Source organism: Atractosteus spatula, chromosome 2 (genome assembly GCF_055471065.1).
Source record: "Atractosteus spatula isolate fAtrSpa1 chromosome 2, fAtrSpa1.hap1, whole genome shotgun sequence".
Classification (NCBI taxonomy): domain Eukaryota; kingdom Metazoa; phylum Chordata; class Actinopteri; order Semionotiformes; family Lepisosteidae; genus Atractosteus; species Atractosteus spatula.
In genome coordinates, this window is record NC_142707.1 from 13,257,962 (window position 1) to 13,282,942 (window position 24,981).

Here is a 24,981-nt window from a genome sequence, read left to right on the forward strand (position 1 = left end):
AAACCTTTTAAAGGGCCGTCACAGGACAGGCAATGATGTCACAATGCAGACCCCATTGTGACATCATCACTACGGCAACACACCCATACACAGGAGGAGTCAAGGGCAGAGCAGCATCACGACAGTGGAGCATGAGGAGATCTCTGCGCTTGCTGGCGTGCACTCTGCCTGAAATGGGGATCTTTCACTTCAAGCAGCAGCACTGACAGAGCAGGGAGAGAGGTTAGAGGGAGGGAGCAGGGACACGGACAAGGAGAAACACCAGATGAAGAGATGTTTTTGTTCGTTACTGATCTACCAACTTTGACTAAGAAAATGCCTAGGAATCAGCAGAGCAAAATATGAAATGTCTTGCTTAGATGTAATCTTTGGGAAATGAGTAATTGAAGTTGGTTTAACTTCCAAACAAGAAAACAAAGCTATGGATGTTATCATATTTTTTTTCCTTTTAACTCTATGTGCTAAACCCTTGTAAAGGAAGGATACATTTGTATTTTCCAAACCACTATGATAGCAATCCAGGGGCTGAAAATATATTTTTTTAAAGCAAAAAAAACTTTCAAAACCTTTAGCTTCAAGAATTTAATGAACAGAAGGTGATCCTTCATATCACTGTGAACACCATTGAAAAAATGGCACTTTCCAGCCAAAAAAAAAAGGGATTCATAGTGAGTTGGTCTAATTTCCAAAACACACAATAACACAGCAGCAACTCCACCTCCTAATCTGGGAATCTCACTGTGACTCAGCAGAGCTCCTAATTCAGGAATCACACCGGAATCCGAGGGCATTTCTCGAAAAGAGGGGTGTTACAACACACCCTGGGATTTTTAATGACCACAGAGAGTCAAGGCCTTGAGGTTTTACATCTCATCTGAAAGACGGCACCTTTTTACAGTATAGTGTTCCTGTCACCATACTGGGGCATTGGGACCCACATAGACCGCAGGGTGAGCGCCCCCTGCTGGCCCCACTACCACCTCTTCCAGCAGCAACCTCAGCTTTTCCCAGCCAGGTACTGACCAGGCTCACACCTGCTGAGTGGGTTCAGTGGGTTGCCACTTGCGAGTTGCAGGGTGATATGCATACTGGCAAAAAGAAAAGAGAAAAAAAATTCCCACTGTCCAGGCCAAATTTCCCCCTGGCCTTTACCAATCATGGCCTCCTAATAATCCCCATCTCTGAATTGGCTTCATCACTCTGCTCTCCTCCCCACTGAGAGCTGATGTGTGGTGAGCGGACTGGAGCATCATCCAGGTGGGGCTGCACACTGGTGGTGGTGGAGGGGAATCCTTTGAGTGGAGTCTTCAGAAAAGCACAATATAAGTGTAAAGAATAACTACTACTACTACAACAGAGGCCAAGCTTCCTCAAACTGCTCTTACTGACTTGTCTAAGCCATGACAGTGAAAAAGGATTAAAAACACTATAGCATAACTATCCCTTTATGCAGGGGAACTACAGGATTCCAGACACCACAGGACACTTGCAGACGGTCGATTGTTTTAAGGGTTTCCCAAAACCACTAGAGATGAACAAAAAACTAGCCTTCCAAACTTCTCCAAAACTGACACTGGTTCAGCATTTACTAAATTATCCCCATAATTTACTTCCAGTTTCTTGGTATGCGGAGGTCAGTACTTCACGTTACTGTTCACCTTACACTAAGTGATGTGCCATCCTGTTCTCCACAGAGAATCCTGCTCCACCGGCTCGCTGTTTCACCAGTTCAAGGAATGACTCATCTGATTTAATGCGCTGATCGGAGGAAATTGGCAAAAATATAAGCAATAACAAAAAAAATGAAGCAATAAACAAATAACTCATTTAATTATCAGCAACCAAATACATAATGGAAAAGTAATTAGGCATATTTTAGAAATGATAGAATTCAAATGAAATGTATTGCTTTGCTGACGCATGCTGTCCGCATGTCTGCATACACAGAACCTAAATTCCAAAACTGAGAAAAACGCTGGCCTTAATTCAGATACTTTCTAACTTTAGTTCTGGGGCAGCTCTATCAAGGTTGTTGAAAACAAAGTACTAAAACCAGGAGCTTTCAGCAGGCTGGCAGTATTATGCATGGGCTTTATAGGAAAAAGAACATGACAAAAAAAGACAGAAATTTGTACAGTATTATCTGTCTCTATCTTGTGCTCAGAGCTGTATCAATTCTGTGCCCGATGGGGAGATTTATAGTCAACCTGATCCTAAGTGAACTGTAAATGTTCAAAAGCTCAAATCAAACAGGAGACACTGCATGTGTGAAGAACAGAGAGTCGGATCATTTTAAAACAGCTGAGAGAATTTGTCCAGTCTTTATTTGAAAAGCATCGGAGCAAGGGATAGATTCAGATTCCTCCTTCCACAGAAGTCAGATCCAATTCATTACTAATCTACCAACGTTTGGCTCTGGTACCGACAGTACTGGTGACACAGGGGGACTGGAATGTGTCTGGACGGATGAAAATGTGTTAAATCGCCTGTCACGCTATATATACTGGTGCTGTAGTGGCCACTGTTCAAAAAGGAACGCAACTCCAGCAGAGCTACAAATCACTGCATGATTATAACTATACCTTCACATGTCTGCTTTCGGGAAAGGGACTCTCAGTAAGAAACAAATTAAAAAGTCCCGTTTATGGACTGATGGCCAGCCTTTCAGAAGTTTATTTGCTAGAAGTCCAGAAACAAACATGACCAAAGAGGCTGCGCATTTTCAAGGGCTTATGGCAAGGTTAATGACTCTTGTTCAGGGAAAGCAGGAGAACTGTTTCTTCTAAATAAAACCACCAAGAAGTCCTAGAACACTGTTCCAAGAGTATTCAACACGTTCTACACCTTGGAGAAACAAAAACACATTTTTTAGTCCCAAAAAAGGAGGAGTACAGATTCATGACCAACTGCTCTATAATTTAGAAAAGGTTTAAAGGGTCAAATAAAAACACTGGTGTCAAGAATAAAAAAGGAAAGCCAGAAAGAGTGAGAGAGGAGGAGGGGAGAGCAGGACTCCCAACACTCCTCCCTCAGAAACAGTCTATTCATCTATGCCTGGAGTTGCACTGTCCGCGTGTCCGCATCCATCTGCACGTGTCCACGCATGTCTCCCAGTCTCTGTCAGCGTCCGTGTACCCGAAGTGTCTGCCTCCATCTGTGCTCGCGTGTCCGTCTCCGTCTGAATTCTGCTCCGCTGCCCTCTGTGTCCGCTCGTCCTTGCCATCGTGCAGTTCTCAGCGTCCAAGTCTCTGTCTGTCCTCGTCGGTCTGTCCACGTGCAATCGGCGCACGCGTCCTCTTCCTCCCCCCCCCCCCCCAACTCCACGTCCCTGCGGACCTGCCCGGGCCTCTGGGACAAGGCCCCCCCCGGACACACAGACGGACGTGCGGGAGAGATGCAGCCCGGCTGCTCTCCTGGGCGTCTCCCTCATTCCTTCTCTCCACTCTCCGTCCGGGACTCCGCCAGGTTGGTGGTCTGCCAATCGAGACGGAGAGAGACGCCCGTGAGTCTCCACTGTCAGACACAGCACTTCCCGGAGTACAGCAGCATTCTGGGATACCTTGGCTTCACTTGGATATGACAGCACCTCCGTATAAACTTGCTAATAAATCCAATGTTAAACAACAGCCACCTTGCCCCTTACTTTGAGATGCTTCATAAAAAGTGGTAAAAGTACTTGCATAACATAAATGCGGCCTGGGCAAATGGAAGAGGAATCAATTGGTCAATTCCAAATCATGTTCTGGAAGTGGGATTATTCCTGGATGGAAGCGAACAGGAGGAACAGACGGTACGGGATGTGCACCGTTAAACTGTCCTCTCGCTGCAACAATGACACAGGTTTTCAGTTCCTAGAATGTCATGGACAGGGACAATGTTTTTCAGCTTATGCCTTTATGGGGCAAAGTAACCAATCAAGCATACCTGGAATGTAAGAGTCGTAAGATTAACCTTACAACTTCTTGGGAGAACTGTTGACAGGGAATCTTTTACAGCGATAATCAACGATTCTCGCTCTTCCTCTGCCCCTCCACCCGCCTGCTTCTCGGCTCCCTCCGCCCCTCCCTGCATTCCCTGCCTCACCCACCTTGTCCACCAGCTTCTGCATCTTCTCGATGACGGCGATCATGTGACCGGCGTTCTCCTTCAGGCTCCTCTCGTAGGCGGCGTTGCGCTTCTCGGCGCGCTCTAGCCGCCCGCGCAGATCGCCGGCGGCGGTCTGGGCCGCGGAGAGTTCCGAGGACAGCGCCGCCTGCTCCGCCTCCCGTTTCGCCTCCCGGGATTCCACCTCCGCTGGGGGAGAGAGTTCGGGAAGCGGGGGGTGGAGTTAGTACAGTACTCCTCCGCGGGCGGGACACTGCAGGGCGCTGGACTGACCGTGAAACAGACCGAAAGGGGCCGCTCGATTCCCTATCCTGGCATGAGGATGTGGAATTGAAAACACATCTTTTCCTGCTCTTACAGACGTTCTCCTGGACCGGGGTTAAAAATAAAGAAAGCCTCCTCCACAAACAGACTTCTCCTGGGCAGGAGGCACAGCGCCCCAAGATGCCCATGCATCAGAAATAAACATGGACAGCACAGGAACAGTGCATTTACTAGCCAAGTTTAACATTGGATATCACAGGACACAGAAATAGGTGTGGTTTTCTGTGCAAGTGCAGTACCTAATCTGGCGACACGGTCTTCCAGCCACACCCGGGTGCGTTCCGCTTTCTCCAAGCTGGCCAGCAGGTTAGCAATGTTGAGCACCGTGCCCCTGTGGGTGACGACATCCGAGCTCCCGGTCCCCGATCGCCGCGACGATCCGCTGGCAGCCTTCGCACAGCTACCCGGCAACAAGGCCCGATTCCCTGGAAACACGCAGACAGGAGGTGGGGGGTCAGCGATCAGAGACGTCTCGGAGAGAGAGTCTTAAAAACTGCAGACGAGGGTTCGACCAGAGCAAACCCCCTGCTCACACTGCGCGGTCCAGACTTCAGACTCTACCCTGTGGTAGCCGGAGCCTACCCGGCAATCGACATGCGCAAGGCAGGGTACACCCTGGACGGGACGCCAGTCCATCGCAGGGCAAGTGCAAGCCAATCATATATGGGGACAATTTCGAGGCCATGGTAAAGGGCGAGGGGGGAAATTTGGCCCGGACACTGGGATAACTCCCTACTCTTATCAAGAAATGCCCGGGGATCTTTAATAGCCACTGAGAGTCAGGACCTCGGATTAACGTCTCATCCAAAGGACGGGCTGCCATCTGTCCTCCCTTCAATATCCCTGGACCCAGGTCTCACAATGCTGACTTTAAATCTGCGATTTGGTCAGACATAATGTTGTAACTTGGGGCTGCTAAAGAGCTTTAAGCTCATTTTCTGATCTTGCCCTCGAGTCCTGGTCTCTTGCTGGCGCTGTGGCCTTGCAGCGTATGAACAAACAGATTGACCTGAAGGGCATGTTGCAGTGGTGCATGTCTTAGGCCAGAGGGCTGTAGCACTGAGCTGACATGGTTATGAACTGGCAACCCCAAAGTTCTATGCATAAACAGAAACCCATAGCTACTCTAAATTTGAAAAGACAAATGAAAAAAACCTAAATAAAATGCGAGAAACAAAAAAAACATGCTTGCACTGTCTGACCTTGCAAGTTGGAATCGTCTCCAGGGGGCTCAGGGTCAGAGGGGTCAGTGTCCTCCCAGCGTGCTGCCAGCATCCTGTACCGACACACCCCCCCCAACACAGCTCTGCTCACCAGCTCCCTCGCCTGGAAGGGAGAGGACAGCACATGGTCAGAGAGGGCAGACGGACACCAGCACACCATGACACACACACACACACACACACACACACACACTCGGTCGCTGAATTGACAAGGAGGACGCCCTGGCGACGGTGCTGGCGATATCCGGGCCGTGACCCCTGACCTGCGCGCGGGTGAAGTGCAGGCCCAGGGAGTGCAGGATCTCTTCCAGGTCGCGCTCTGCCAGCTGACCACTCAGCTGCTGGTCGAAATACAGGAAGGAGAGGAGCAGAAAGGGGGGCTGCATGGCCTGCCAGCCCGGAGGCCTCTCCTACAGAGAAGGAGACAGAGAGAAAGAGAGGTCACGCATACACGGAACAGTCTCCCACCAGCCCGCATGACAAACAGACGTCAGGATCAGCCACACGAGAACGGTTTGTTGCGGCTCAGCTTGTGGCTTAAGCTGGTGGCGATGCTGTGATGGTCATTGAACAGAATTCAATAACCATGACGTAGAAGGATCAGGTGCTGCTACTGGCCTGTTTAATTTTATGGAACAAGTAAAGGTTTATTCCTTACTGAAAAGAAGAAAAGAAACAACATTTTGGCAGTGGAGCCTTCTTCGGGTGTCAGCCAAAACGTTGTGTTTCTTTTAATCTTTTTTCAGCCTGGAATCAACCTTTACTTGTTCCTTTGCAGCCTACGCATGCTGACGCAGCTGCCTACTTGAACTGTGTAATTTTACGCCTGCAGTAACACCCCTGGCCACGCACACGTTTCTCAACACCCTCATTCTTACCGCATCTTTGGAGGCAGGCTCTTCAGAATGGTTGGACACAGCTGACTTAGTTTCTGCCTCCTCTACCGTCACCACTGCAGAGACGAGAGAAAAAAATAATTCCAGGGCTCATCATGAGCCCTTCGCCTGCCTGATCAACCCAACCCGTTCAGATTCTAAATTTGAAACTAAACCAAAATGAAAAGGTTCAACTGAAAAATTGAGGGATAAGACGGAACATGTTCCAGGAAGCAGGATTGTTAGAAGTCTGCGTTTTCACTGCCCTTAATGGCAAGTGTCTGGACAACGTCCAACCACCTGGTCTTAAGACGTCCAGATCACCTTCGAGGCTGTCTGACAGTCATTCTCTACTGCCTCCCCAAAGTACCACCAAATCCAGGACGACTTCCACTTCTGTGACTGCGTGCAGCTGGCTGACACCTCAGTCGAAGCACTGCTCAGAAGGACTCCTTTACTGACCAAGCAGTTTCCCTCATCACAGATGTCAAAGTGGAAGCTATAGGACCTGCCAGTGGACAGGCACCAACCTTCTTTGGCTACTGCTTTTCAGAGCTGTCTCGGCAATGGGCGCCCTGAAAGAGCTCCGCTCAGACTGGGAGACCTCACTCAGGGTTCTAGAGAAGTTCTTTCAAAGGTAGGAGACAAGATCTTTCTGCACGGGGTCACCCGTCAGCTGGTGACCCCTGGGCCTCCTGCGTCTATCCAGCCGGCTCCTGCGCATCAGATCCAGCTCGCCACCTACTGGCGATTAAATCGAAGCCCTGGTCTTGGGTCCAAAGTTGACAAATCGACCTACGACCTGTGGTGCTCTGGTAGCATGATCACGAACAGCCCTGCATTGACTTTCCATGCTGGGGAAAGAAGCTCAGCCACCCGGAAAGACTCGGAGCAGAGCTGCTACTCCTCCAGACTGAAAGGAGTTGTGGATTGTAGCGGAGGATCCATCTCCCAGTAAGGACATCTCCATCAGAGCTCTACTGTCCCAAGGAAAAAACAGTCCCTGTTTACAGGGCTCGTCTCATTAAGGATGGCCTTGGGAACGTTTGGGAATCTCCCAGGAGAGAGATTGTTGCTGAGGGTAAAGATTGTGCTCCCTACATGACATGTAACTGCTGCGACCCCCCCCAGGACACATGGACTGAAAACACAAGGATGTGTACAGCAGGTGTGCTCCAACCCGGCTGTGATGGCATCCCAATGCAGTCTCCAGCAGGGGGCGCCGTCACAGTGTTTCACACTCACCGTTCTCTGCGGTCTTCTCCTCCCCCTCTTCAGGCTTCTCGTCATCTTCCTCGTCCGTCTTCTCCTCCTCGTCCTCTGTGCTCTCTCGCTCCTTCCCGCCTCTCCTCCGCCGGGTCCTCCTCTCTCCCCCTGCCTTCTTCCCAGACCCGCTCTCCACTTTGCTCGGCTTCTCCTCCTGCCAGGGAAAGAGGCCAGAGAGTGAGCGGGGAGGGGGGAAGCCAGGAGAGGACAGGAAGGAGAGAAAGAAGACTGGAGGACAAGGCAAAGGCAGGGAGGCACAGCAATGGAGGGGGAGCAAGAGTGTCATTTCCCGTAGCTCTTAATTCATTTCTAGACAGGGATTACAAAGCTCCATCAACTCTCAGGCTAACAGGATGTGGCTGCCGCACTGGCTGCCTGTCAGAGCTCCAGAGTCAGTGAAGATCTGCCGCACCTTCATGGCAACGTCCTCTTTCTCCCGCCCCTCTCCAGCGCCTGGGGGCATGGCGCTCAGCGCGCGGTAAATCTGCAGCCCAAAATCCCGCTGCAGCATCTCGTTGAAGAGCTCTGCCATCAACCCCACCTGAGAGCAAGGACAGAGGGGTTACAGCAGTCACGGTCCACATCTGTCACAAGCACTATGGCTCGTTCTGCGCGAGATTCTTCTAGAGCTGGGAACCTTCTGGCTGGGGAACCTCCCAGCTCCAGGAATGATTCTCCACGGGGATTACTCCAGAATGCACATCAAATCTCAGCCTGTGATGACTAGAAATGGGATACCTCTGGACGGAGCTGTATGGGGGGGTGCCGTACCTCAAAAGCTTCTTCGGAGGTGCTGTTGCGGGGCTCCAGCAGGGCGGCGAGCGGGAGGGGTGTGAGACTCAAGCCCTCACAAGGCCGCAGCACCAAGCCTGGCTCCTCGGGGAGAGGGGTCACAGCTGGCTCAGTCTCGCACTGGGGGGGGGGGGTAAAGAGAGATGGGTTAACACAGACCCTGACTGGGCAGCGTGACACACTCACTGCAGTGAGGAAAGAGAGACAGATGGGTTAACACAGACCCTGACTGGGCAGTGTGACACACTCACTGCAGTGAGGAGAGAGAGAGAGAGAGACAGGTACAGGAAAACTACGCTGTTCAGCTAGAAACAGGCTGGGAGGGGCTGCCCGACATGGAGGAAAAGTCAGGGCGTTCCTGGGGGTACCTGCTGCTCGTGTCCCTCAGTGGCATCACTGTTTCCCCCGGCGTCCGGCACCGCCCGCAAAGCCTCCCACTCGGCTCGCCCGGGAAGGCTGTGCCAGACATCGGGCAGGAAGAAAACCGTGGTCTCCACGTGGCCCCCCCTCAGATAGCGCAGCTCCGCCAGCTTGAACCTGAGGGCGAGGAGGAGGTGATGGGGAGGGAGGGAGCGGAGAGAATTTTAAAACACAATGGGTTTCCGCATGTTTCCTAGCCTACAATGGCTACACTTGTTTCATGCTAATTCTTTGTGCTCTGCTTCCTTCTTGTCCCGTTACAAATCAAATATTTAACTTTAAAAAACAATTTAGCACATTTTGCATAGCATATATTCATGTTAAAGTGTTTACATGCCCTTAATAAAAATGGATAATTTTAAACTTGAATTGGGAGTAAAAGGGCTTGATTAACAAAAATAATATGCAATTGCACATTACGCAGTGCTGAACTGCCCTGAAGCTAGAGGAGAACTGGTCATCTTTACAGTGTCTCTCTGCTGCATCGTTATAATCTACCCAGGAACCTGCGGTCAGCCGTGAAGGCTGGACTGGATTGGCCAGCAACGGGAGCTGGTCTCTCTGTGGTGTGGAGGGCAATAGGGAGGTTCATAAAGGCCACACTGACCACTGAGAGCAGCCACTCAGGTCCAGTCCCGCCTGCTCCCGGGCCCAGCGCACTGCGGTCCGCACCAGAACCTGGGGGTCCTTAGCCGGGTTCGCCCCATCTTCTGAGGGGGACCAGGGTCCCCCAATCCACCTCTCCTCGCCGCCCCGGATCCCCACCACGAACTGTGCAGAGAGCCGAGAAGTACAGATAGTTAGACACCCAGTCCAGGCCAGAGAGACACCCTGTTAGTTTCTTCCTCACCCCACTGGCATCTCCTCCCTCTGCCACAAAAACTGGAGCCACCAGCTGTCAGTCAGCTCTCCAAGAAGGGGACAACTGCGAGTACACTACTCAGACCATCCTGGGGGGCTCTACAACAGCTTTCCCCATCCTTTTTGAGTGAGTGGACCCCTCCACAGTTTCCCTCTCTATTTACTCACCATTAAATTTGAAATCTAACAGAATAGCAAAGAAATAATCTGCACTCGGTAAACATCTGTAACAAACTTGCCTTAAATTGTGGAAATTTTACTTTTTCCCTGCACAAATTTATTGAAGTAGCACAGCAGAACGTGTTTGTGGAGTAACTGATCAGCATGGCTAGAGCTGCTTCACTGACTTCAAAGAGGCCAGGTTGGGGTGCTGACAGTTTTAGCCTCCACATCGCATTTTGTTTTTCTGCCGATACCCTGTAGTAGCTTTGCAGACCAGCAGGGGTCAGTGAACCACAGTTTGTGTATGCTGGTCTACAAGCCTCACACGGGTATCAGAGTGTTTTGCTGACACCCACAGGTGCTTCACCACCCACCAGGGGTGCAGCTGCAGAAGAAAGAGCCAACCCTCAATATCCTTGCTTGACCTCTTTCCATTCCCTTTAAATCAGCTCTGGCTCCCGTCCTAGGATACAAGGGGAGCAAAAGAGGGGCGCCCCACTTCAGGACTGTAGAAGCCCCTGTAGAAGCAATGGGCCCCTGACCTTGATGAGGGCCGTGGGGTGGACAGCACCCTCTGCTGGCTCCTTGTTGTCCTGCGACAGAGAGCAGCACTGCCGGTAGATCTCCTCCAGGCTGGGCATGGACAGCAGCAACACCTGCAGGTCACAAACACAGCGTCAGGGCCACAGAGCGGAAGTCGTAAGTGTCACATTAAGGGTTAAGAGCTAGGATTGAAGTTGCTGCTACATCTGGGAAGAAGCAGCAGATGAAAGTTAGAAAGTAATTAGTAATCAGCATTAGGACTAGAGTTACAGCCCTGATCAGTTCCATTTGCAGTGGGGGTTAAAGTCAGGCTGAATCTGAGCCAGAGAGAGGTTTAAGGAGAAGGAGAAGGTGGGGGTTACGGTCAGTGTTAAGGTTGCAGGGGCACTGAGCACTAGGGCTGGCTGCAGTTAGAGGTTACCTTGGTGCTGTAGGTGGTGTTTGTACTGGTGGGGTGAGTGAGTTCGGCCTCAGGCTGCGGGGTGCCCTGGTAGAAGGGACAAGGGTACCCCAGGGTCAAAGGTCGGGAAGGGGGGAAGGTGTCGACCCAGCTAAGCCGCAGGTGGAAGAAGGCGTCCGGGATGCTGAGCTGGGGGTAACGGCGCAGAACCTCCATTGTATCACACGCTGAGCTAGAGGGAGTGGATGAGAAGAGCCATAGAGGAGAGAGAAAAAGAGAGAGGGGAAGGAGAAGAGGAGTGTGGCAGAGAGAGAGAGTAAGTGAACGAATGCTCTGTTTGCTTGTCTGCTTCATGAATATGGTGTAAAGAACAGTCTGCAGCTGGTAAAACCTGGACTGTGAAATTTGAGTCCATCTGCTATCTCAATGCTTGGAGGTTTTCCCCAACACTGAAAGCTGAAACTCAATATAAAAACAGCCTTTGGCTAACACCCCACCCTTATCGTGCCTTGTACCTGTCCCTGGTGAACCGGGAGAAGAGGGGCCAGTATCGAGGTGTCCGGACGTTGGTTTTCTTCTGGGGCCCTTCCTCCTGCGTCCCCCGCCACCTCCGCCTCTTCTGATGCTGACTGTCGCCGCCCCAGCCACCATCCTCCCTGCCACGCAGAGAGACAGACACCCTGTGAGACACTGAGACAGACGCACGTGTCCAGAGAAACACAGACAAAACCTACAGACACATACAAACCAATCATCACAGAAATACAGACAGGCAGGCAGACCGCCAAGAGGCCGACACACGTGTCCAGAGACACGAAAGCAGACACACATGTCCAGTAACACGCAGGCAGACAGTTTATTAAATAGAAATAAACATTCTATTTAAAAAGGCCAGTGGATAATAAAGAAGAACAGTACGCCAGTCGTGACATGAAGTGCGTTTCACTCACCAGCGTGACCCCCTCCGGCCCGACCCCTCGCTGTGCCTCTTCCTACCCCCCGTCCACGGCTCAAAGTGCCCCCCCCAGGAAGGCATGTGGGAGGGCGTCTGCAGCAAGCCAGCTGTGAGACAGGTTGGAAGGGGTGGGGTGGGGTAAAAGAAAGCAAAAAAAAAGAAAGGAACAGTGAGTGAAAGAGGAGTGACACCAAAAACATCCCATGCGCCTGATCATTATAATTACATCATCACACCCTGAGAGGCGAGTCACTGTGCAGCCCAGTCACCTGCCCCTGTGGGGTTTCACGCTCGCCAGGACGTGCACAGCAGGGCTCTGACAGCTGAGACTCGTTCTGTGTAATTACCTCATGTTCCACAACCATTCCCAGCATGTGGCATTCTTCATAGCTGGGCTCAAAACAATCAGGATTAACATACTCAAGAGAGGCCAACAGGGATGGCCGATCCCCAGCTACTTGCTTCATACCTCTCTGAACACATCTTCCTATCCTAGACAAAGATTCCAATATCCAGCCTCTGGCGTGGGCTTAAACAGAAGCCCACAGATAGTCAAAACCTGGAATCAGCTGTGTACCTAGGGCTCACATTCACACCTTGCAGCTGCAACTGAGATGGCGAAAACGTGCTGAGCCGGACACTCAACAGGACCTAGTTTTATAAAAGGTAAGATACGTACTCTTTGCTCCATTTACTTATTAGCCCAGTACTGCACCTTGACAAAAGCATTCTTTACACTGAAACACTGCTTTAACGGCCTGTAAGTAAATTGAGAAAGGAGTTTACCCTTTGTTTAAAAGTATTTTAAAGTAATTCTATTGGTCAGCAAGGACATTGCCACAGAAAGAACAGACCTGGAGCCATCCTGTCGCACAATTAGACCGCAATCCGATTGCAAATTTAATCCATTCCTGGTTTTACCAGCTGAAGACTACTGTCTATACTGACACCAGAGTTTGGGCACGTTTCCTGTTAACTACCAAATCTTCAGTGAAACCGTGCAGACGGAGAAGTTAATATATTAAGTATATTTGTGAGATCCCATCTGCCCGATCCAGAGAGGGAGAAGGAAAAAAAGACTTAACAAACGAGAGGAGGCCATTCATGCCCATCAAGCCCGTCTGGTAGACAGTAGCTAATTGATACTGTTTTTATAAAAACCTGAAGTATTGGCTTTAACAAGACGATTGGGCAGCTTTTTCCGTACTTCCACTTATGACAAACAAAGTGTCCAAGTTTAATAAATGCACGTCTCCTTAGTTTCCCCTCGTGTTCTCGGCTTTGTGCTTCTCAGTTCACGCTGAAGACGTATGCTAGGTTGTCTCTGTTAATGCCCGTTTTTACATTGGGTCCCTTTGCATCGACTCCAGCTCTGGGGATGCTTGTTATCTGGGTGTGCTCAACCACCCCAATATTCATGATCATATTATTGATACGTGGCGTGTTTACTTGTGTTGGCGAGACCGTCACAGGATAACACATGCGCAAAACAGGACACTGTACTATCAATTATGATTCAGCTTATTTGTTGTTTAACGACCTATCTGTGAATCATTAATAACCAGTGTTCGATCTACAAAAGTGTCTGTGGCCAAGAAGAAGATGAAAGGGGGGGATATTTAAAGCTTTCTACAAATACATGATCAGCGTTTCAGCAGACGTTGAAGGCACCATAAATAACTTCATCAGCAGCAGCAAGAGGGCGGAACAGGCTCTCCTTAACAGTATGAAGCCTCATTAGCGGAGAAAGGTGCTTTCATTTCTGAACGGGGCAGAGCCATGCTTTGTTAATGTGCACACATTAAGACAAGCACCTCCGATAGCTTTGAAAATGCAAGGTTTAAGCCCCACTTTGTCTTATCTGTCCATGACAAAAACCAGCCCACTGCCCGACAGTGACCCCAGGGACCTGTGTCTGTGAGAGACTGTGCCACCTCGCCTAACAGCCTGTATGCTCCAAATGACTTGTACCGACAAAAGCTTCTGGCATTTAGGGGTTGTCACTCCGCAAGTTCAACAACTGCTGATTTCAAGTTGGACAGAAAAAAATGAAATGACAATGCCAAATTCAAAGAAAGGAGAACTGTGATAAAGTGTGGTTGAGAGTCAGTGCAGTCTGTATGAGAACAAACTGGAATGGATCAAAGAGAAGATAAATGGGAGCCTAATGAGCAATCCTACAGTGACAAAACAGATCTCGAACACCTAGCTGAGTAGTGAGGTCAGATTAGGTGATGTTACTATCAAATCTGCCATATTACTCTGTTTTTACTTAGGGAATTTATGTGATGCTACACTGAACTCCTAGAGCAGACTCACGTTTCGGCGTGGCCTGTTGCATGCTGGGCAGCAGCGGGGGGATCATGGGATCTTGCAGCAGTGGTCGGGGCTTGTTTCCCAGGATCCCTTGCTTCTGTCCGCTCGACATGGAGGGCAACAGGGGGGGTGGAGATTTGAAGAAGAGCTAGGGGGGAGAGAGAGAGAGAGGGAGGAAGAAACACAGAGAACGAGGGAGATGAAGAAAAGGAAGAGGGAGAGAGAAAGTGGGAGGAATAGAGAGAAAAAAATAAAGAGGGTGGCATCTAAGGTTATATTCGAGCTTCTTTTCCTAGAAACCTAAGAAATTAGTAAAGGTTTACAAAAGTTATTTTAAACAAAGTGAGAAATACACATTCCCAATAGAGGCCAAAGTGACAAATTAATAAAGCTGGATGAAATCCTCCGATCAATTAGTTACTAGCAGCCAATCGAGCTAAATAGGCCAAAGGGACTACTCTTGCTTGCAACTCTGCTGATGTTGCTTGGATCTCTGAACTCAGCTCTCTATACCTCATTCCAAGTCTGCTGGGAAACTGCTGGCCTCCCCCTCTGTCTAGGTCCCCAGCCAGCCCAACACCTCCTGCCTTTACTCGGTCTCTCTCCACGTACCTGGCTGTTGAGTGCCTGCACCTTCTGTGCAGTCCAGGACTGGGACACAGCCGGGTCCAGCACTGCAGTCACCAGCACCTTCTCGCCCACCTGGGGCAGACGGCCCTTCACCACACTGAGAGAGCAAGAGTTGTTCAGCATTAGCAGGTTCATCAGGAAGCTCAGTCCAGCAGGTCACACTAAGGACACGCTAAACTCCGACGTGCCCATGCAAAAACTTTACAACTACAGGGTGCCACACGCTGACACATTTGCAGTTTGTTACTGTCAGATCCTCTTTCTGCCAGCAGAGAAGCAGAGGCAGAAAAGCACCTTTTGCCCCACTCTGAGAAATACTTCCCTAAATTAAAAAATCTAATCTCCGAATTCCCACACCTGTCAAAATCAGAACAGCTTCTAATCCTACTGAGGTAGAGAGGAGGCTCAATAGAGCTGGTCCCTCATCTCCTATCACCTTGGGAACAGATCCTCAGAAATAGCTCAATTATGTCATTGCCCTGAATATTTGAAAATGTTTACTTATTTATTACTTATTTTTTCTGCGTTGGCAACGTGATGTTTCATCCACACTGCCTGGAGGGGGCGGGTCATCAAGGAAGGGCAGCAAGACAAACGCCTCTCAGCAAGTCTTCCTTCTTGGTCTTCAGAGTGATGGTTTTAAAGAAAAAGGCTTTGGAGCTACTGCAGCAGCCCTCAGTTGGGATTCTGAAAGCACTCCTCTTTCTCACCCTATTGGGCACAGCATCACTGAGAAACTGACAGCCACTACTTCACATAGCCTGGCCGGAAATTCCTTATGTGGCTTTTGCATCTATTTTGAATATTTTTGTCATGACTCTTAAAGAGCCCCACCTCATCTGGAACTGCACCTCCTCATCCACCATGCCATAGTAGTCCTGTAGCTGGGTGACCACCCCCGTGAAAACACGTTGCTTCAGCTGGGGATTCTGGGAAGACAGGCACAGAGAGAGTCAAGACAGGAATGCTAACCCTGACGGTTTTTAACAAGTACGGCTGCGTCTCACTTTCAGTTTCTTAAGATGAGGTATGAATCCAAGTCAATTTCCTTGTCTAACGCAGTCTTTGTGACAACCCAATTCTCGGAAGAAGAATGTGTAATTAAAGTTCTTTACTGCGACTTGCTAGAGTCTTGAACTTTTAACTCCTTTACCTGCCAGTCCTGTCTGGTGACGAATGTCAACAGACGTTACAAGGCCAGTAAGGGCGTCACAGCAAGAGAAAGGGAAACAAAAAACCTCACACAACACATGCAGGGCTGCATTAGTCTCCTCCTCAGTCAACTGCCTCAGCACCTGAGTCTTCAGGTTCTACCAGCGAGTGACCCATCTTACTGGTGATATCGAATCGCAGCACTTTGTCATCCATATCGTTTTGTGGGATTTTCCTTTGTGCTGCATGTTTGTTTTAATTAGTAGTGTTGATTGTTATAACTAATTACCTTTACTGTTAGTTAATATACACATGATCTCATTTTCTAATGATTGGGTATTACCCTTATCTTGAGAGATCGTGGGAAGAGTTTTGACCTTGTTTCCGTGAGCACAACTGGGAAACAACCAGGCCCTTGAGTTTTATCCCGAATCCAAATAACCAAATCTTAGATTCCTACAGCCATTATCCTCTTGCTGATCTCAATTTCCTCATAGGTGATCCTATAGTTCAGTTCCAATTGCTGTTTCCAGAGATGACACACACCTGGAGCAGAGATGGCGCCTGCGCGGCCTCCATGCCTGCCGAAGAGTGCACAAATCCTGGGGAATGTCCTAGCAATGCCGGGGCTGCTGGGAGAAAAACATAACATAAGCATTCTGGTACTAACACTCTCGCCAATACAGCACATGGTGCCCCAGAGGTCAAAGCACTTAACAGCCATGAAGTAGAAGGACTCACAGGTTGAAACGTCCAGGCCTGAGTGCAGGTGCAGGTGCAGGTGCAGGTTTGGAATCTGAGCTGCCCTGCCCATGAAGCACTGGCTGAGCCTGTGCGACTGGGGTGTGCTCAGAGCCTTCAGGCATCCTTGGAACACTGCCCCTGCCTGCTGTCCACACCCTCCTGAGCTCACTGACAGTGCCCACTCACACTCACGAGCCAGAACTTTTCACGCAGATCAAGAACTACTACACTCTAACTACTCTTCTACTACAGCCCAGCCCCCTACTGTACACAGCAGTGTCCTACTGTACTTTTACTAGTCCCTACTGTAACAGGACTGTCCTACTGCACTTTTACTACAGTCCCCTACTGTAACAGGACTGTCCTACTGCACTTTTACTACAGTCCCTACTGTAACAGCACTGTCCTACTGCACTTTTACTACAGTCTCCACTGTAACAGCACTGTCCTACTGCACTTTTACTACAGTCTCCACTGTAACAGCACTGTCCTACTGGACTTTTACAACAGTCCCCTACTGTAACAGCACTGTCCTACTGTATTTTTAATAGAGCACTCTACTTTAACTACTCTTTGTTAATCAAAGCTTATCATTTATTAATATAGCTTTTACATTTGTCTTTTATTGTCCAGAACAAATTTTTGCATTACGTGTGTGACACTAAATAAGCACTGGTGGTGCAATTACATTACTGGATGCGGGCTTTTACAGTATGACATACAAACACAAGTATACATAAATCAGGACAATAAGACCCATACCAGCTCACAGTACTGACCTGTCTTGTGATTGGCTCGCGATGACATCCTGAACTCTACCCTGCCATGCCGTCAGCTGAGCTGATGGTGCACTCCCCTAGTTTAGCACAACGTTGAGACCGTTCTCCCGATTCACTCTGCAAAACAACACAGTCAGTACTGACACATATCTCGATGGAGTCATCCGACCGTACCAGGCGCTCAAAAATTCATAACAGATCAAATTAAAAACAGATTTGGTTTTCCCCACATAGCTAAAAAAAACGGAAGGGAAGTTCCATTTTTAAAAGCAGACATCCCAGATCCTAACTTAACAGCTCTTACTCAAGACACAGCCATAAAGTGTGGATAACAACAGTATTGTATATGTGACAATCCTTTTTCTTAAGGTATCCTGTGCAAAAACCTTTGCAGAGCGTCCAAAGCTCAAAATGGCTTGACAAGAACATTTCTGTTTTTATACAAATCAGTGGAAACGAGGTGGAAGAGGCATTCAAAGGCATTAAGACTTGGAGGTATGTTTTTACATAAGGGGAAGTGCGAGTATGGATCAAGCTGCCCAGCCATGTTCTGAAGCAAGTACCCTGGCTTCTTCCAGCAAATGTCGGGATAAGATCCAGCAATGGCCTGGGTCAATCAGCGACTAACTACCCGACGTGCTAGACGGGTCAAATGGCTCCTCTTGCTTGTAACCTTTCTTGTGTTCTTATCTGGATCCTGCAGTGAACCTTTGCCATGAGCTCTTTCAGACAGGTACTCTTCTCCACAGCTCCGAATCCATGTGATTTCTTCCTGTAGGAAGTCCCCCTAATTCGAGGCTACACCCAACACTACTGTAACATCCAGGGTTCGGTATAAGGTTTTCGGCACTCATGTGAAGGAAAGCAGAGCTTTCACTGGCCGATGATCCAACTTTCTTGATAAAACCGAACGAGCCGACCAAGCCAGAAGAAGAAAAAGAATAACGGACACAGCGCGAGCCTGCATTCTCTCCTCAACCGTCCACACCACACTTTTCCCTGGGTCAGAGAATAAATTAAACTTCACTCGCACCAAACAAAATACCACACACAAAACACTGAATATGTTAAGCCCAATATGTCTCACACTACCAAGGACTTCCAGGCTGTAAGAGCAAGACACATGTCTTTAATTTCATCTGACACACTTCTGAGTGAACAGCATTTTATAACACAGCACGCTTTTCTAACACTGAAGGATAATGTATATACTGACTGGGTGTACATCACAAATAACATCACTTTATTAACCCTATACAATTTCTTGCATTAGGAATTTGTCTTTTCTCATACCCCAGCTTGCTCTCCATGAGACACACAGACAGGGAGAGAAGCTGGGGGTCAGAGCCCAGGGTCAGCCATTTATACAGCACCCCTGGAGCAGTTGGGGTTCAGGGCCTTGCTCAGGGGCCCAACGGAGTAAGATTCCTCTGCCAGCCGCCGGATTTGAACCGGCAACCTTCCAGCCACAGGCGCAGATCCTTAGCCACAGAGTCACCGCTCCGCCCCGATGATTAAAAGATTAGAATGATTATGATGAACCATGCATTATGGGCAAATGGGTAGTGTTTTAAATGGCTTTAGCACCATTTTTTTGGAAAAAGGGTAAAATAAATCAGTTTGTGTATTACTTCAGTCAAAAACTGATGATGAGCGCTAAAAATGTACTTTCTTAGGGATTTGTCAGTAGGCAAGCCGATGGCCATGTTGACTAGACACAGAAAGCATACCCTTATCTATGACCTGGTCACAGCATTGCTTCCTGCCTTCCTTAACAAGTAGAGAATATATCCATCGCTATAGGAAAGGACGCTGAAGACTGAAAGGACCAATCCTATGCCACCAGCGAAGGGGACGTCTGCTCCAACAAACTGCCTGCACGCTAAGGTGCTTGGGATGTCCAGAATAGGACAATGCGACGAGTTTGCTGCCAACAAGGATAACAAGACTCCCACAACAAGGAATAAGGGAGATCTCTCAGGCCCAATCTCTGCCAGGTGCAAACAACATAGCAAGACGTACCCCAGCTTGGATGGAAGAACTTGGCTCCCCCGTAGGCACCTGCAGCAACCCGTGGTCCCGATATCGGCCAATACTGAACTTGCTCTACAAGAAAGAAGCACGCAGCTGAAACCCGGAGCAGTGCATGACACCCCCTTTCGGCACGGCCCTTTCCCAGCGTTGAACACGAAAGCCAGGAGTGTCCGATCCTGGTCCCGAAAGGCCAGAGCCAGGTTTTCCCTTTCAACCCAAGAGCAAACCCAGCTAGTAACTGGCTTTACTGGCCCAATCCACCTGCCTTGCCAGCTCTTCGGGTGCTGCTGCTTTAAAGACAGCTAGAAAACCTGCAGATACACAGGCTGTCCAGGGCCAGGACTGGACACCCCCTTCATTAAGGAACAGGACACCTTGAAACCTCGCAGTCATGCTGGACCAAGCCTGCCTGGGTCAACCCTGCTGTACGCTTTTCATGTAAATCTTTCCGTAGCAGTCACGGAGCTCCCAGGCGTCCTCCGTTCAGTGGGCAGACGAGTCGTTTTAAAAAAGACGGTGCCTGCATCATGAATCCGATTTGAAATGAGTGGCCTTTCACTCGTTCACAAGTGAGCCCTCCCCACGCACGCGCCGGCTATAGTAAAAAATATTCCAAAACTCAACCGTTCATGAAATTAAATAATCATCGTGAACGACAAAGATACGGGCCGGCATGTCTCCATCGTGCTGTCGCCCACCGGTCCTCTGGCCACAGCGAAGCACGTCAAACGGTCACTTTTTCATCTTTTCATTCGGGGAAAGCTTGGAAAACATCACGCACCGGACCGGTACCGACCCAGGGCGGGCGGGCTGCTCTGCAGCCGGTCCCGGCGATCAGTTAAGAGGGGCGCTGAGCCCCGTCAAAGACAAGCCGACCTGCGCAAAAACTTGAGCCGCTCGGCGAGTTTATCTTCCAGCGGCTCTGATCTGCATGCAAACGTGAATGAAGCCGGGGGAAAGCTCGACCTTTTGCGTTTTAATGTATTATTTCTAAAAATGAATGAACAGGAAATAAGGCGCTTTTGCTTTACTATCACCTAAAAGTATGAACAGGGCTTTTTCTTTCTTTTAAAAAAAAGGTGTACGGATCCGGATCGGAAGCGGATCTAGATCGGATCCGCGCAGAGCTCTGCACTGCTGTCCCCTAGTGTAACGCATAGCAAGGTACGAGAAACAGTACAATTAACCAATGACTGAATTCTCTTTAAAAGTACCGCATCGACACCGAACTTCTCTCCGGTTAAAAGGACCCGGTACCCGAACGTGGCGTCGCCTTCAGCACCAATGACAGCACAGAAAAACATACTCAAAAGTCGCGTAGAAAAAAACAAGGAGATCATTTACCATAAACTGGACTAAATAGCTACGCTGGACAAACAAAGCACTGGAAAGCAGTCAGCTCGGCAAACAAATAACCTGCATTTGAATAAAAACGTGTCCCTCCTATTGTCGGGAGCAATTCTGAGATTCACATTTCCGAGCCATCCCGGTGTGTCCGGGTGAGCAAACTTCGCCTTCAAAGTCGAACAAAGCAGCTTTATTTCACATAGGCTGAGCGCACAACGCCCGCCGAGGACATTAGACACCCGCTGGCTGCCGGTTTTATTTAAAGGTCGATTTAAAAAGATCAGAAACCCGTCACTCACACGTCCCCCCCCACAACTCAGTCTTCCAATCGCTACTTCCTTTTCCTTACCATCGCTTTTGTTTGTTTAGTAACAGGGAGGAGAGTCCGCAGGGAGGGAAGACAGAACACAGTGAACCAGACAGCCGTGCGAGTTTAAAGCAACTCCGCCACCTAGCGTCTGGGAGGGAATACGCACTGTATCCGCATAGAGGTTCACCTCCGTCGAACTGACCTATTGTGTGGCAGCATATAACGCACCGTAATACTGTACTGTGTGATCCTGTTCTTTTTTACGCAATGCTTTGGCAGTCCTTGCATGAGAAGTCATACCCATAAGCATTGATTATATTGTATCTGCACAGAGATACAGAGGACAAATAGACCGGACTCTCTCACGCAGGGCCGTGCAGGGAACGGTTTTCAGCAGAGTGTAAAAATCTACGCTTTTCTATTGAAAATGAATTTTCTCCCGACAGGCCCGTCTGTGGATCTGGTGACCTGCGTGTTCTGCTTTTTTAAAACTAGGATTTCAAATGCTCCCAAAATGGAGAATTCATTAAACCCATGTCAGTTAGGATTAAGGTGACCAATGGCGATTCAAACACGAGAGTGATTTCTTACAGAGCAGAGCACTGCGGAAGACATAACGACAGTATCTGCAGGACAGAGAATCCGTTTGCCATCAGTGCAGGAGTACTGCGCACCTGGGAAAGGGCTCTCCCAGAACAGTAAGATCTAGGTCCGGGAAAACGAATAAAATGCCTGTATAATTGTATGACTGTATAACTTGACCCCTTTAACTCCACGGCCTCACGCTGTTAAAGATTCAGAGGCTCTTTTCTAGTGAGGGTACAGCACTGAAGTAGCCCGTTGGGTTAACTCCGTCTGTGCCTTCGAGGACTACTTGAAATAACGAGTCACCTCGTTAATTGCTCTGTTTAAAACCAGAGATATCCAGTTCTTTTAGCCTCTCGGTGTAGGACATTGCTCTGAGTCAGGAAATGTTCCTGGTCACAGTTCACTTATCTAGTTCCAGAGGAGAAATTGTTTTTTTTTTTTGTAACATAGAAACCAAAACTGAACCCGATGTTCTTAAACGAAGTCTTACTAATGCCTTGCACACTTTTAACATGACACGTCCTTAAACTTTCTAATACTTTTTTTTTTTAAATAACGGCATATTTTCCCCCCGGCGGAATTCGTAGCGTGACATGATCGGTCATATACAGCAGATTCGGGAGAATCTACTGTTGCACACTCATACAGGCATTCAAAACAACAGCATCTAACAAATCCGGTCTAGCCGAGTCGTGTTCCAAAAGGAATATTAATAATTCATCGCCTTTGAATTATTTTGTCAGCGCGTTAATGATTTTGTCGGATTCATCAAGTCGACGGCCTATGTGGAGTTTTCATTCCATCAAGCATGCTAGCACCGGAAAGCAGTTTGGGAACAGAGCCTAAAGAGAACAGAGCCTAAATGAGGAGATTCTGATGCTGCTATCGCAGAGTTCACACAGAAAGTTTTTACTCAGCATCACTAGAGGGCGCTTTGGTACCGTCTAAGAACGTAAATGAGCGGTTGAAATTACTGTAACCTGAGAATTGATGTACGGTTTAAAAAAAAAACATTTCTTCGCTGATGTGCATCCACTGCTGTTTTTTTTTTTAGCAAAAAGCCTTGTTTTTGTTGTTGCAAACAAGGAATGGATAACTCTATCACAAACAGTATACCGTATACAGTTTATTCTAAATAAAGAGTTGCAGATTTAAAATACTGTACATCCATCCGATTTCTAACCCCTTCATCCAATGCAGGATCGTGCCGGGGCCTATCCCAGCATGCAACAGGTGCAAGGCAGAATACACCTGGGACTCAGCCCATAGCAGGGCACACACAAACACAGGCGGGCAGGTTTTCCCAGAAGCCAGTTAACCCGTCAGTATGTCCTTGGACAAAGCACCCAGAAGAAACTTACAGGAACACGGGGAGCACATTCAAACCCCACACAGACAGAATTGAAGCCAGCACTTCAACGCAGCAATGCTAACCTCTGCACCACTGTGCTGCCCTAAACATTCGTTTCAAGTCCTTACATGTTAAGCTAATAAGTTTCAGCTATTTGTGCTTTAACTTTTTAACTTGAGTTAATCTGGCTGAAACACAACCACTTGTGGCCCTTTCCTCTGCATTATTCCCCGGTAATATGCTGGAGGTACCCATGTCATACAAGGAGGCTTTCAAGAAACAGCTGGAGGAAATCCTCAGATCAAGACACCGGGCACGTCCTTACACAAAGGGTTGTGGGAGTATGGAACAAGCTCCCTTGCCTTGTTGTTGAAGCTGGTACTTTGGTTTCTTTCAAGAATTAGATGGATGAGATTTTCAGCTCAATTAGCAACTAAGGGGCCAAATGTCCTCCTGTCGTTTACAACTGTTGTTACAGGAAATATAAGAAACATACTGTCTTCCTAACTACAACTTTTATGATAGTGCCACTGCCAACATGAGACATCTAACAGGTAACTGTGTGTCTGCTGTTTTTTTATTTCAAGTTGAACTCTTTCTTCCTTGATTTAATAATTTAATTACGTACACTTTTCCATTTTTTTTCAAATTCACTCTTCTAAAGCCAGCAGCTATATCACCCTGAAACTCACAAGTGACAGCCCACTGAAGCTCAGCAGGTGTGAGCCTGGTCAGTACCTGGATGGGAGACTCCTGGGAAAGCTACGGTTGCTGCTCTAAGAGGTGTTAGTGGGGCCATCACTGGCTTCATCACTGTTCTCCTCCCCACTGAGAGCTGGTGTGTGGTGAGCAGACTGGAGCATCATCCAGGTGGGGCTGCACACTGGTGGTGGTGGGGGGGAGTCCCCATTACCTGTAAAGTGCAATAAGTGTCCAGAAAAGTGCTCTATAAGTGTAAGGAATTATTGAATATTATTAGAATTTATTGTCTTCTCCTCCTAACGTGTTGCAGTCATTAGGTAAAAGGAAAGTCTCTGACAGCTCATGTCCCATGAACCTGATGGGGCAGAGACTGGAGTACCGCATAAAAAAAAATCAAATACTTTCCGTTCAAATAGGTTTCCAAGTCTTGGGCTCAAATAGATCTCTGCCACTTCCTTCTCCGAGTCAGGTAACAGCTCTCCCTCAAAGACATATACAGCACAGTCCTGGAGCAGGGCAGGTTAAACAATGGACCGGCAGGGGATTGGGGATTACGGGAAACGGTGCAATCTTCCTCTTCCTGTCCTAAAAGCACACGAGTCTTATCACAGCAATGTCTCAGTGTTTGCCAAGGCCTGTGACTTCCCCCTGATCCCTGATCCCGGGATCCAGCTACAGGGGGAGTGAGAACAGGGGATACACTGAGCAGCTAACAGCTCTCTAACGACCGCGATCATTAACAAGGGCTGTCCTCCTTTCATCTTGCGGCAGGTCACGCACGCCGGCTTCCTCCAGGGTCACTGCCCTGCCGAGTGCGCCTGCAGAGCTCTGCTTTTCACATCCCAGAGCGCAGGAGCTCAGTGGCCTCGTTCCTCCCTTCTCTCTCCCTTTGACGGACTATAATTTCTTGGCTGTGCATCTGGACGAGCAGCTGTCAGAGGAGACAGAAGCGCTATGGAAAGATCCCAGTATTCCGCGCCTAAGGACACGGACCAAGGCGGGAAAGCGAATGGGATGTATAACTGAAAGGACGAAACCGCGTGGCTTAGTGACGAGATGTGAAGGTTTCGCTCTTAGAAGTGAAGGGGGATGTTGAACAGCAA

At 48.7% G+C, this 24,981-nt stretch overlaps 1 protein-coding gene across 4 annotated transcripts; it reads right to left on the minus strand.

The window, feature by feature from the left end:
• Positions 1–1,803: 1,803 nt before the first annotated feature.
• On the minus strand, positions 1,804–21,280 carry ccar2 (cell cycle and apoptosis regulator 2). Of its 4 annotated transcripts, none has more exons than XM_088907301.1 (22): positions 21,227–21,280; positions 19,569–19,652; positions 17,547–17,663; positions 16,570–16,652; positions 15,706–15,800; positions 14,854–14,968; positions 14,245–14,389; positions 11,921–12,032; positions 11,486–11,626; positions 10,992–11,202; positions 10,570–10,683; positions 9,612–9,775; positions 8,953–9,121; positions 8,564–8,704; positions 8,205–8,333; positions 7,772–7,946; positions 6,530–6,603; positions 5,915–6,061; positions 5,631–5,754; positions 4,668–4,853; positions 4,088–4,293; positions 1,804–3,474 (listed from the first exon to the last, which is right to left on the minus strand). In XM_088907301.1, exons 3-22 carry the CDS (start codon positions 17,572–17,574, stop codon positions 3,427–3,429), a joined length of 2,607 nt encoding a protein of 868 aa, XP_088763427.1. In that variant the 5' UTR covers positions 17,575–17,663; positions 19,569–19,652; positions 21,227–21,280; the 3' UTR covers positions 1,804–3,426. The 4 variants fall into 4 exon arrangements, with proteins under 4 accessions (XP_088763427.1, XP_088763411.1, XP_088763428.1 ...); XM_088907285.1 differs by having other exon boundaries at positions 16,570–16,655; XM_088907302.1 differs by lacking the exon at positions 19,569–19,652 and having other exon boundaries at positions 21,227–21,276.
• Between the last annotated feature and the right edge of the window lie 3,701 nt (positions 21,281–24,981).

Excerpts from the sequence above, each read along its gene's own strand:
- ccar2 (XM_088907285.1), bottom strand. The coding sequence starts at position 17,574 with ATGTCATCGCGAGCCAATCACAAGACAG. Across the intron at positions 10,684-10,991 it reads ACACCACCTACAGCACCAAG|GTGTTGCTGCTGTCCATGCC; the intron begins GTAACCTCTAAC and ends TGTGACCTGCAG. Across the intron at positions 8,705-8,952 it reads CTGAGGGACACGAGCAGCAG|TGCGAGACTGAGCCAGCTGT; the intron begins GTACCCCCAGGA and ends CCCCCCCCCCAG.